Source organism: Crinia signifera, chromosome 7, assembly GCF_055691185.1.
Source record: "Crinia signifera chromosome 7, ASM5569118v1, whole genome shotgun sequence".
Taxonomy (NCBI): Eukaryota; Metazoa; Chordata; class Amphibia; order Anura; family Myobatrachidae; genus Crinia; species Crinia signifera.
The window spans coordinates 26,325,319-26,337,382 of NC_139223.1; the positions used below are offsets into that span (position 1 = coordinate 26,325,319).

At 46.3% G+C, this 12,064-nt stretch overlaps 1 protein-coding gene across 1 annotated transcript; it reads left to right on the forward strand.

Moving 5' to 3' along the window:
* The first annotated feature begins 249 nt into the window (after positions 1 to 249).
* NDUFB10 (NADH:ubiquinone oxidoreductase subunit B10) lies at positions 250 to 8,546 on the forward strand. Its single transcript, XM_083152601.1, has 4 exons — positions 250 to 472; positions 5,834 to 5,972; positions 6,520 to 6,659; positions 8,340 to 8,546. The coding sequence occupies exons 1-4, from the start codon at positions 334 to 336 to the stop codon at positions 8,438 to 8,440; spliced, it is 519 nt and encodes a 172-aa protein (XP_083008727.1). The 5' UTR covers positions 250 to 333; the 3' UTR covers positions 8,441 to 8,546.
* Positions 8,547 to 12,064: the final 3,518 nt, after the last annotated feature.

The window sequence follows — 12,064 nt, forward strand, 5'->3', positions numbered from 1 at the left end:
AGTAATGATAATTTATATATATTTTTAAATGAATATTATTTATAATTTATGAAAAATACATAATAATTTCCACTAAAACCTGCAACCTTAGTAAAAGTGACAGATGTGGCGCTCCCTCTGCTGGCAGATAGCTCTCATTACACCATCATCACTAATCCACAGCTGCCACCAGAATCGAGGCTTGAAACGCGATCCACGCAGTGATTGGATGGGGGCCACCACGTGACTTGCTTAGCTGTCCGCGGCGCCTGTCTTCTGTGTGTCGTATGGTGGGTCCTACAGCAGTGCGTCGCCATCTTTCCTGTGACCGGGGTCGTCGGGGTGACCTGAGAGATGCCGGACAAGGAGGTGTACCCGGAGCCCCCCAGCCGCACGCCGGCTCCCAACAATCAGAGCGGCCTTTACGATCCCCTCCAGCTGGTTGTTACCGTCTTCAACTATGTGGTGGACAGTCCGGTCACAGCCTTCCATGGTGAGTGCTGGGGCATGCTGAGACCTGTAGTTCCCCTGCTGCCCGGTACGGTGGTATGTGTGTCCTGCTGTCAGCCTCATGGAAATGGCTATGATAAAAAAAAGAAAGGTCGATAGTGTCTTGGCTGACTCCAAAAGGTTGACATGGAAAAGGTCGACGTGAGTTTTTCTATGGGTTGATTGATTGTTTTATTTTTTGGTCTCAATTTGTAGACTTCATCAACTCATGTTGACATAGAGAGTGTCGACACATGAGCCGTGATGTTGGGAGGTTGGACAGACAAATATTAAACAGGGCATAAGGTGCAAGCTCTGGATCCCAGCCATTGCAGGACCGTGTGTTGGCTAACGCTCTTGCAGCGGTGCAGCACACACACATATACAGTTGGCCCCCAGTTCACTCTGTATCCTGTCATCAGAATCAGAATCAGAATCAACTTTATTGGCCATGTGTGCTTGCGCACACTAGGAATTTTTTGTGGATTACAGTGCAGCATCAGCAGGGATGAAATGGGGGGGGGGGGGAACGACGACACGTTACATGCATACCATTGAGACATTTTACACATTCCATTGAGACATTAAACGCATTACATTGAGAGCATTAAGACATCACTTGCGGGGATCACATGCCTGCCACGCCGCACAGCGCCTAGGCAGCCATCAGCGGCGCCACTGGTCGTTGCAGCAGCCAGGTAGGTAGCAATATAAGCAGGACAGTACATTTATCACATAGGGGACATGAACCCGCCGAGCTGAACAGCGCCTAGGCAGCCATCGGCGGCGCCACTGGTCGCTGCGGCAGCCAGGTAGGTAGCAACATAAGCAGGGACAGCACATTTATCACACAGGGGACACATACTCGCCAAGCTGCACAGCGCCTAGGCAGCCATCAGCGGCGCCACTGGTCGCTGCAGCAGCCAGGTAGGTAGCAATACAAGCAGGACAGTACATTTATCACATAAGGGACATGAACCCGCCGAGCTGAACAGCGCCTAGGCAGCCATCGTCGGCGCCACTGGTCGTTGCGGAGCCAGGTAGGTAGCAACATAAGCAGGGACAGTACATTTATCACACAGGGGACACATACCCGCCAAGCTGCACAGCGCCTAGGCAGCCATCAGCGGCGCCACTGGTCGCTGCAGCAGCCAGGTAGGTAGCAACATAAGCAGGGACAGTACAGTTATCACACAGGAAACACATACCCGCCAAGCTGCACAGCGCCTAGGCAGCCATCAGCGGCGCCACTGGTCGTTGCAGCAGCCAGGCAGGTAGCAATATAAGCAGGGACAGTACAGTTAAGCAGGGACAGTACAGTTAACACATGATACATTTGCACAGTTCCTAGGCAGCCATTTGCGGCGCCATCTTGAATCTTCCTGGGGGAGAGCCGTGGGTGGTGGGGGGAGGAGGGGGCAAAGTCAGTGAGGCCGGGGGAGAGTCAGTGGAAGGGGGGGGGGGGGGGGGGCGCGGAGCTGCCACAGAGTTTACCCGGGGCTGGTGCGGCCTGTTGGAGGGGGGGATCCTACCGGCCACTGCGGTGAATTGCCGGGGGTCCCCCTGGCTGATCTGCCTCCTGGGGGGGGGGATGGGTCCCTTCTCACCGGGTCTGCTGGTCTTCTTTTTCTTCCTTTAGCCCGGCACTGCGTCCAAAGGGCAGTGGAGGTGGTCCTGGGTGTCCCCCCCGGCCGGTGGTGTTGCCGGGGGCATCCGTTCACTTCTCAGCCACTGTGAGCCGGCCGCGTCACCCGGGATGCAGGGGCCGCGTCAGAGCCGGCAGGAGAGGCCGCGGCTGCACTGCTTGGTCCAGGCCTCGATTTCCGGAGGCCGCGTCGGGATGCTGGCGGGTCCCGGGGGAAGTGAGGGGGTGACGCCTGGGCTGATTTCACACCCGCACCATGCGGGTGAGCTGTGGCGGGCGCCTGGGCTGATTGCACACCCGCCCCGTGCGGGTAAGCTGCTGAGCTGCGGCGAGCGCGTGGGGTCAGCCTTCTCCCCCGCTCCGGCCGCATCGTCCTCGGGGGATCGCGGTGCACGCTTCCCCCCTCCTCCACCGCTGCCTGCCTGCCCGCCTCCTCTGTCTCCGTCCCCTCCGCCGCAAGCTGCTCCTGAGGCCGGGGATGGTGGAAGCTCCGTGGATGGTGACGGAGCTCCACAGCATGCGACCATCCCCGGCATGGACAGTCATGGACTGTATCGGGCTGTCCCCATCTCCTCCTGTGCTGCCATGCTGTTGGGTCCGGTTAATAGGTCCCTCTGGGTAATCCTTCATTCTGAAGACCCGTTGCGCCAGTGCGATTATGGCCCTTTTCTATACTATTTTGATGCATTGGGTTGACCAATTGAGCGAAAAGTGACAAAACATATGTCTGTTATGGGGCCGCTCATTGGATCTGGAGAGTCAGTACTGCAGCGAATAGGATCGCATGCAATACACTGTATGTAAAATGACGATGTATAGCATGCGATCCAGCTATCGGTAAGACGTGACATCACTGATGTGTGATATTCGACCCAAACAGACGCTCTGCAGAAGTTACACTTATGTATTTTGGTTATTTTAGCCACTTTATTTCTGTAACCTTTCACTGGTTTATGCTGATTCCACCGGCACTCAAAGACTAAAGGTGGGCCATACACAAGCAGATTTATCTTAATATCTGGCTGGTTGGAACAAAATCCTGGTAATGGATGAGGGCAAATGACAGTTGACCATTTGCTTGGAAATGCTGGAAAACTGACAAACTGTCACTCATCCATAACCAGGTGTTTGTTCCAACCAGCCAGATCTGAGGATAAATCTTACTAGTGTATAAACCTTTAGCTCCCGGTTAAAGAGTGAATAAGTGCATTTTAATGACGTTTCGGGGGAACGTATCCTCTTCATCAGATTAACAGTGCATAGTGACATAAGACAATAAATACAGTTACTCATCAACTGGACTCCTCCCGGCCGCGGGTCCTTCCGGCTACTACTTCCGGCGGACATGACGTGGGAGGCGGCCGCGTCGTCTGGGCAACGTGTGTGCCTGTGTATCCATGGCGACCGCTGCAAACACAGTGCACAAAAATCCAATAACATTGAATCAAGGAAGAGGGCCACAGCTGCCCCATATACACAAAATGGGATAAGAAATGTATGAAAAATGTAAATATTCTTGAGTTACTATGCATATACAATGTGTATTCTGGTGATAACAAGCTGAAAAGAAGATTAAAAATCGTTTATAGAGCTTACATATTAAGCTACAAGGACCAATAAGAACTGGCATCATAAGTAGTCACAAAGTAAAAAGATTCTTTAGAACTGTAAGCTGAATACTATGCAAATGCTTAATAAAATGTATAAGACCCAGAGGGGGGAATTTACTAAGATGTGTATTCTACTTCACATGTGATGTTGCTATGGGCAACCAATCAAAATCTACTTCTTATTTATTTAGTGCCCTCTTGGTAGACAGGCTCGGATTGGTTGCCAATAGCAACATTACATGTGAATTCAAATACACATCTTATTAAATTACCCCCAGAGAGTCATTAAGACATTTGGATCGCAGAGTGTTTAAGCGATATATCCAATGTGACTCTAGCTGCAGAAGTTTTTTTTGCACGGTCACCACCTCGAATAGTTGAAGGAACATGATCTTTAACCCTGTGTTTCAAGGTGGCCATACCATTTTTAAAAGCTGCAAAATGCTTGCTAAAGGTTGGTCTCCTGTCCCTGTGTTCAAAGCTGCCCTTATAGCTGTACGGTGCTGTGCCATCCGTACCTTAAATTGGCATTCCGTCTTGTCTATATAATATAGGCCACAAGGGCAGATAATAACATAGATTACAAATTTGGAACAACAGGTAAGTGCCCATTTTATGCTGAATCTTTTGCCGGTGTGGGAATGCAGAATGTAATCTCCCTTCGCCATATAGTTGCATGGAAGCACCAATTTTTCCAACTGAGGAAATGTTGCTGTGATGTTTGGGTACTTGTGTATTATCACGGCGCCCACTAAGCAATTCTGCGTAGGAAAATTGCATCGCATGGGCCATTTTAAGGTGCGTGCGATGCGATTTCGCACCTCCCGCAAAATCGCATGCGATTTTATAGTGTGTACGATGCCATTAGCTATACCATAATATCATTGGATGACATTGTGTGACATACAATGAGGTTTTAGGCACCCCGAATCGTGGCAAGCGCAGCGGAACGCGTCCTCCGACCTTTTCATACCCCTACTATCCACGGCGGCGTGGAGTTGATTTTATATAGTGTGGTGAGTCACCGAAGCGTGGCGAGGTCAAGCGGAATACATGTAAAGTAATGCACGTCCCCTCGCGGGGCTCGCTGCGCTTGCCACACTATAAAAATCAGATCCACGCCGACGTGGATAGTAGGGGTATGAAAAGGTTGGAGGACGCGTTCCGCCGCCCCTCGTAGGGCTCGCTGCGCTTGCCACACTTTGGTGTGCCGTGGATAGTGGGGGGTGCCGAAAACCTCATTGTACGTCACACAATGATATTATTGTATAGCTAATGTAATGGCATCGTACACCCTATAAAATTGCATGCGATTTTGCGGGAGATGCGATCCCCCGGGGCTAAGAGAGCAGTGAATAAATTACATAGGAAAATCGCATTGCACGCATCTCATGGGCCCTCAAAATGGCCCATGAGATGCGATTTTCCTACGGTGCCGTACGTAAGAAACTTGAGCGCCGTGATAATACACAAGTACCGATGTTTGTTTAAAATAGGTGACCTCAGTTTTCACCACTACCTCTTTAATACTACGACCTTGTGTGTAGCATGGCATAATACGTCTGTCTTTTAAAGACTTGAGGTCGGAGACTGTGGCGACCAATGGCCACCATTGTTTTTAACTTTTTTACTAGTACGACGACTCCTGTCATTGTATTGAAAAGGGGCAGACTAGATGGGCCGAGTGGTTGTTATCTGCCGTCACATTCTATGTTTCCATTGATTGACCCAGGGGAAAATCTTTACCTTTCCCGCCAAGAGATTCTATTCTCAGAGTCCAAACAAGAAAAGGTAAAGATTTTCCCCTGTGTCAATCAATACAATGACAGGAGTCGTCATACTAGTAAAAATGGTACTTATATGTTAGTTGGGCGCCCACTATAGTTAGTACGCTCAGACCCCCACTATTCATGTCGGCGTGGAGTTGATTTTTATATAGCGAGTGCAGCGAGCCACCGAGCCCAAAGCGTGGCGAGCTGACGTGGAAAACTAAGCAAATAGGTTAGTGGGCGCCCAACTAACATATAAGTACCGTAAAAATATATATAATTTTTTTTTTTTCCCCTTTAAACCATTTCTCTGTGATCCGACTGTCCACGTATCCTTACAGATTGGATGGAACGTCAGAGAGCAAATAGAAAGATTTACTACTATCATCAAAACTTCCGCCGTGTTCCCGACCTGACTCAGTGTTTAGAAGATGACTATATGTGCCAGTACGAGGCAAACATGCAATGGAAAAGGGATTTGTAAGTATGTTCGTGGAACAGGGGTTGCCTACCTGACCCTCTCCTTCAGGGAGAAAATGCTCTGTTCCTGGACTTCCCTGGTAATGTATGATTGCCAACACCTTTCTTATCAATTACCTACCTCCCCACAGGTGCTGGCAATCCTACATTACCAGGGAAGTCCAGGAACAGAGCATTTTCTCCCTGATGGAGAGGGTCAGATAGGCAACCATGTCGTAGAAGGACCGTCTAACCCTCCTGTATTTCTTTACACAGATGACCATGCAATAATTCCAATGTTCATTGTAGCACCCTGCACCTCTCAAAATCCATGTAGTCACTCTTTAGTGCGGTGCTACTACACAGTTTGGTCTGTATCTCTGCTGAAAAACAGACCAGACAGAGCTAGAAGTAGCACAGCAGAGAGCGATGCCCCCAGGCAGGGAAGAGGAACTGCACGGGTCTTGAGATGTGCAGGGTGCTAGAATGAACACTAATTACACAGTGTGGTTTCTTAGTTTTTTGTTTTTAATTGTCAGCTGTTTTTTTTTTTTTCTTCTCTTTTCAGCCTCGTTGATAAGGAAATAGTGGATATAATGCGCTCCCGATTTGTCGCGTGCAGGGAGCAGGAAGGACCCAGCGCTAATAAGAACTGTGCCGCACTGAAGGCGCAGTATGCAGAGGTGTGCAAGGGGTATAAGGACAGATGTAAGCCATTTTTTTTTTTTTTTTTTATTGAAATGACCCATATTTTCTCAATTCATAAAATGATTTGCAATGGCAGATGATGGTAGCTCTTACTCTGCCACCTGGTATAGTAATTATTTATAACCTATCCACTTGTGAGCTGGAAATTTCAATCAAGTTTTGAGTGAGTTTGGAATGGCCGTAGCCTGGGTTCTTGCGCTACTCTCATATTGAATACCCCCCCTAAGTATCTAGCAACCGGTTTTTGATCCTGGAAACAAAATATATATGGGCAATTCCAACGTAACGGATGTAACTCTCAGATGAAATACTGATTATCAACATATAGTTTCTGACAGTACATGTCCTCAACTTGTATTATTTACTACAATAATCCAAGTGTCTTACCCTTGTTTTCAGAAAACCGCAATAGATAATCAGTGGTCACAATCAGTGCCTGTAACCATTACTGAAATAAGACAAAATGGCAGCATGTCATGTGACACACTGTTACCAACTGATTTTTAAAAAATACTATAGACTATGACTGAAGCACTGGGATATTCATATTTTTGAATATCCCAATTTTTATTTTATTTTTCATGACCCATGTCCACTTTTTGTTGGAATTTCCCATATCTGGATGCTCATGTCATACTATTGTCATATTCTGATACGGGGAACAGCATTGTCTGACTCCCAAATGAGACTGGCAGCTCATTATAGTGTAAACTGTATTTCTGTTAAATACCTGTGATCCACTCTAACTATCAGACCTACATAAAGTCTGTATACTAGATAACCATTACACAGGTATATGAATCGTATATATTTCTCCTGCACACACACAGCGCATGTATTTTACTGTGCGATACGTGTTTTCATGCCCCACCCAGAGAGAACTTTCATCCTCTCTTGGATATTCTCTACATACTTAAAGCTATGTCAGCGTACCCTGCTGTTCGTGCAGATGATCCATGGACTACCTGCATAGGAGCAGTTGGTGATTGACAGCCCAATATTGACAGCCCACCCAGTTGTGACGTCAAGCAGGACGGATTGGGTAGTGTGTATGAAGAACACACTGCCCCATCCTACGAGAGTTATATCTTCTAGTGCAGGCCTGGGGAACTTGTGGTGCTCCAGGTGTTGTGAAACTACACATCCCAGCATGCATTGCCACAGTTTCGGCATTCTCTAATAGCAAAACTGTAGCAAGGAATGCTGGGACTTCACAACAGTTGGAGAGTCACAGACTGTCCAGGCCTGTTCTAGGTTGTACCCAGCTTTAGACAAACGATAATGATTTGTATGAGGGCAGGTAAAAAGTGTTAGATGCAGGTTACTTGATATTTAAATAAAAACAGAAATGTGTGAGGTCACGGGTTTCGTTCCCACCATGGCCATATCTGTGTTGAGTTTGTATATTCTCCCCATGCTTGCGTGGTTTCCTCCCACAATACAACAATATACATCAAAATTAACCCTAGAATGTCTGTGTGCGTGTACATCATGTGGTATGGAATATAGATTGTAAGCTCCCCTGGGACAGGGACGTCAGTGTTCAAATATTCTCTGTACAGCGCTGCAGAATATGTGTGCGCTTTATAAATATATAATAATAAATGTTTGTTTGCTGCATTTAAGAAAAGAGAAATGTATGTGTCCACCTCTATGTTGACGCTCCTCTCCCTTTCTCAGACGAGGACCTCGGCTATTTTGGGAATGCTAGGAAATGCCTCATGAAGCAGAAGGAAAGGTTGATGCAAGAGAGGAAAGCTGCGGCTCAGGCACAGGAATAAACCGAATATTTCCACCCTTGTACATTGTCATGTTACGTGTCTTGTGTGTCAGGACTGAACATGTAGAACTTAAAAAACAGTTTAATAAAAATAATCTATGTATGAATATTGTTGTTTGTTTTATAGAGACAGCATATAGTGAGGCTGGTGCAGTGGTCTGATCAGTCACAGGGGTTATTCAGAACGGATCTGCACTGCAGGTGGGGCAGATGTAACAGACGGAGTTAGATTTGGATGGGGTGTGTTAAAACTGAAATCTATATTATAGGGTAGGAATAAAGCAGCCCATATTTACCCTGCACAGAAACAAAATAACCCCAAATCTAACTCTGCACTTTACATCTGCCCCACATTTACAATCAGGTGTGAATAACCCCCATAGAGACAGCACATAGTAAGTGTAATAGGGCTGGTGCAGTGGCCTGATGAGACCTAAAGGGGTACCGAGATGGAATGAGGCAATCTTGGCTAGGAATTCCATAGCCAAAATTTATCAAACACAAAAACTGTCGTCAGACAGCAGAACACACATACACATCAACAGACCGTCGGCAAAACTCACCAGGAATTTCCATAGGCACCTGAATCCATGTCTGCAAACTCTGCCATTAATTCAGCTTACAGCCCACTTCTCAGATAGAAGAATTCACAAAGTGTGGGGGGTGAAGTGTGGGGGGTGTATGTTTGATAATTGAATGGATTGTGTTTTCTGAATGTAGGACGTAATTTAGCACAGATCACTAAGGGCCTTATTCTGGTTCACTCTTAGAGCCAAATTCCTTCTCAAATGGACAAAACCATGCTGCACTGCAGAGGGGCAGATGTAACGTGCAGAGAGAATTAGATATGGGTGAGTTATTTTGTTTCTGTGCAGGGTAAATACTGACTGCTTTATTTTTACACTGCAATATAGATCTCACTTTGCAGTAAAACCCCAACCAAATCTAATTCTATCTGCGCATGTTACATCTGCCCCACCTGCACTGCACATGGTTTTGTCCATTTAAGAAGGAATTTGCCTCTAAGAGTGAACCAGAATAAGGCCCTTAGTGATCTGTGCTAAATTACGTCCTACATTCAGAAAACACAATCCATTCAATTATCAAACATACACCCCCCCACACTGTGACTTATTCTGCTTTAATGCAGACACACATTGATTGGTAGGGATCCAGCATCTATGGGAGGAAATTTGGCATTTTGTGGGGTGTGTACAGATACAGGCGAACTGCAGCACTTTAAGGTAGGGGTCTATATGAATGAGGCAGCTTCTGTTTCTCAAATGAGCAATCCATGCTGAAATAGTCAGTCAGTGTAGCAGGGCTGGGGCAGCAGATGGAGCAAATAGTGGGTGCAATAGCCTGATCAGACATCTAGCTCCAGTCAGTCATTTTGAGATCACCTGTGCTCAAGCATGAATATTCTAAAACTTGGACCTCCCATGTGCCACGAGGATTGGAGCTTTGCAAACCCCTGGCATAAACCTATTAGTCACCTGCACAGTGACATTACCAACATGAAGGACTATGCCCAGTGGATGACCATCTCCATAGAGGTTCCCCAACAGGCCAGGATTTTGGTATATCCACACTGCACCATTTGTCGCTTGGGCTCTGGGTGGGAGACGACTGCTGCTCACATAGCGCTGTAGGCGGTTGACACTGGTACGGACTCAGCACCTTTCCTTGGGTCACACTGTCATCCAGCCACCTGCTGACTGTCCTCCCGGTGCAGGTCATATGCGCTCATTCCACCCTGACCATGATCCTGCGGTGAAATACTTAGGCTTAGATCCCCTTATAAGCCATATGTACCTGCACATCTGGAAACAGCTATTTGCTAATTTCCTGACCTGCTGCACCAGACTTCCATACACCAGGGATTACCTTTACTCCATGTTATACTCCTTCACCTGCTTACTTCAATAAGAAAAGTTTTCCATCATATGGGAACCTGAGTTGTTCAGAACTTTATCAACTTGGGCTAATGTATATTCATTTTTTTATTAATCATCTTTGTTTGTGATACTGTATTTCAACTGTACTCTTGGTTAATATATCATTTTTTGTTATAATATAAAATAATCAGTTTAATTATTATTTCTTCCATCATACACTAGCCTGCACAGCTTCCCATTCTTTTTCCTTGATCTTCATTCAATTTGCAATAATTGAATTAAGCTGCAGCAGAGTTTTGGTGATTCATTGTAGTAGAACAGGCCTCCAGCACCAAGAATACAGTTCTTGGTTTTTAGGATACCCATGCCTGACCAGAAAGCTTCATCAAATTGTCTGCACACTGACATTTTCTTGATTTTGACTATAAAGTCAAAATCAAATGGTTTTCAGCCTCATTCGATCCCATTTAGTGTAATCGATCAGTAAAATAGACTAATCCCCATAGTGGAACCTTAGAAAGATGGAAACAAATAGCTTCTACTGTCTGCTCTTATACCCATCACCCAAAATCTGCTAAACCCCATATTTCTAGATCCATGGGAACATATACTTGATAGAAAACCAGCGTTCCAATCATACAGCTCATTACAAAGCTACTACCAGCCAGGAGAGATCCTCCTCTATACATTAATGAGCAGCCTCCCCCGTTTCTGACCACCCAGGAGCAATGTTCCCTCTAATTTTGCGAAGGCTGTGTGCGGCAAATGATTTTGGCTGTGCAACTTTGGAAGGAAATAAAAAAAATTGTGCATCACTTATATATAACTGGAAAATGACGTTCAACATTTGTTTTAACTTTACTTCAAAATGATATTAAACATTCAAAACACCACACAATGTAGTTAATGTGTGAAACACACATTAATTGAGTCCACAACTGCAAAAAGGGACCACTGCTGCTTTGTGCGCTCTGTTGTAATGTCTGTGCACACACTCGTCGAGTTGTGTGCGCGCGCACAGCTTAGAGAGAACAATGCCCAGGAGTCATCTTACCTATCAGAGACTTCGTTCAGTCTAACCAATCAAAACAAAGCTACTGACTTAATAGATGCGACCCGGTCCAAGCCTGTCTTGCAGGGCCCTGCTGGGAAGTTTATAGTCCGCCATGTAGTTTTTCCGATCATGGAATGAATTGCTGTGCCAGACTATTTGTACAGGTGACAGATTCCGATGCCAGGGAATTCTAGCTCAGTTTTATAAGTACCAGCATACCCTGGTAGCCATCAATCACCACATGGCTTGCTAGAACCTGTAACTCTACAATAAGGCCATTATTATGGTGTTATACCCCACAAAGCCAAGGTGCTATTGAACATCCCTAGAGCTAAATTCTCCTCTGGTCGCTGGTAAAGCCTACAGCCAGCAGTAAAAGGGGTGCAATTTGGTTGCGCAGCAATTCTCTCGTCAATTGATAGCTGATCCATGCTGAAATTCTTTTGACATAATGGATCTAACATTGATGCTCACCCAACTAGCGCAGGGACCAGGTAACCTGCGCAGCTGTGGGAGGCAGCTGACAGGACGACAGTAGTCCAAGCTGCTACTCACCCAGCACCATCCTCCCTGCTTCAAGCAGGGATCTGTTCATGTGAGATGTGTCCAAAACCTTTCGGCTTTGGTTGAGGTTCCATCAAAAGCAGGTTAATTCGCAGCTATTCCAATCCAC

Bases quoted from the DNA above. Each gene is read 5' to 3' on its own strand.
- NDUFB10 (XM_083152601.1), top strand. From the start codon at position 334: ATGCCGGACAAGGAGGTGTACCCGGAGCCCCCCAGCCGCACGCCGGCT. The intron at 5,973-6,519 runs GTAAGTATGTTC...TTCTCTTTTCAG, and splicing joins ATGCAATGGAAAAGGGATTT to CCTCGTTGATAAGGAAATAG. The intron at 6,660-8,339 runs GTAAGCCATTTT...TCCCTTTCTCAG, and splicing joins CAAGGGGTATAAGGACAGAT to ACGAGGACCTCGGCTATTTT.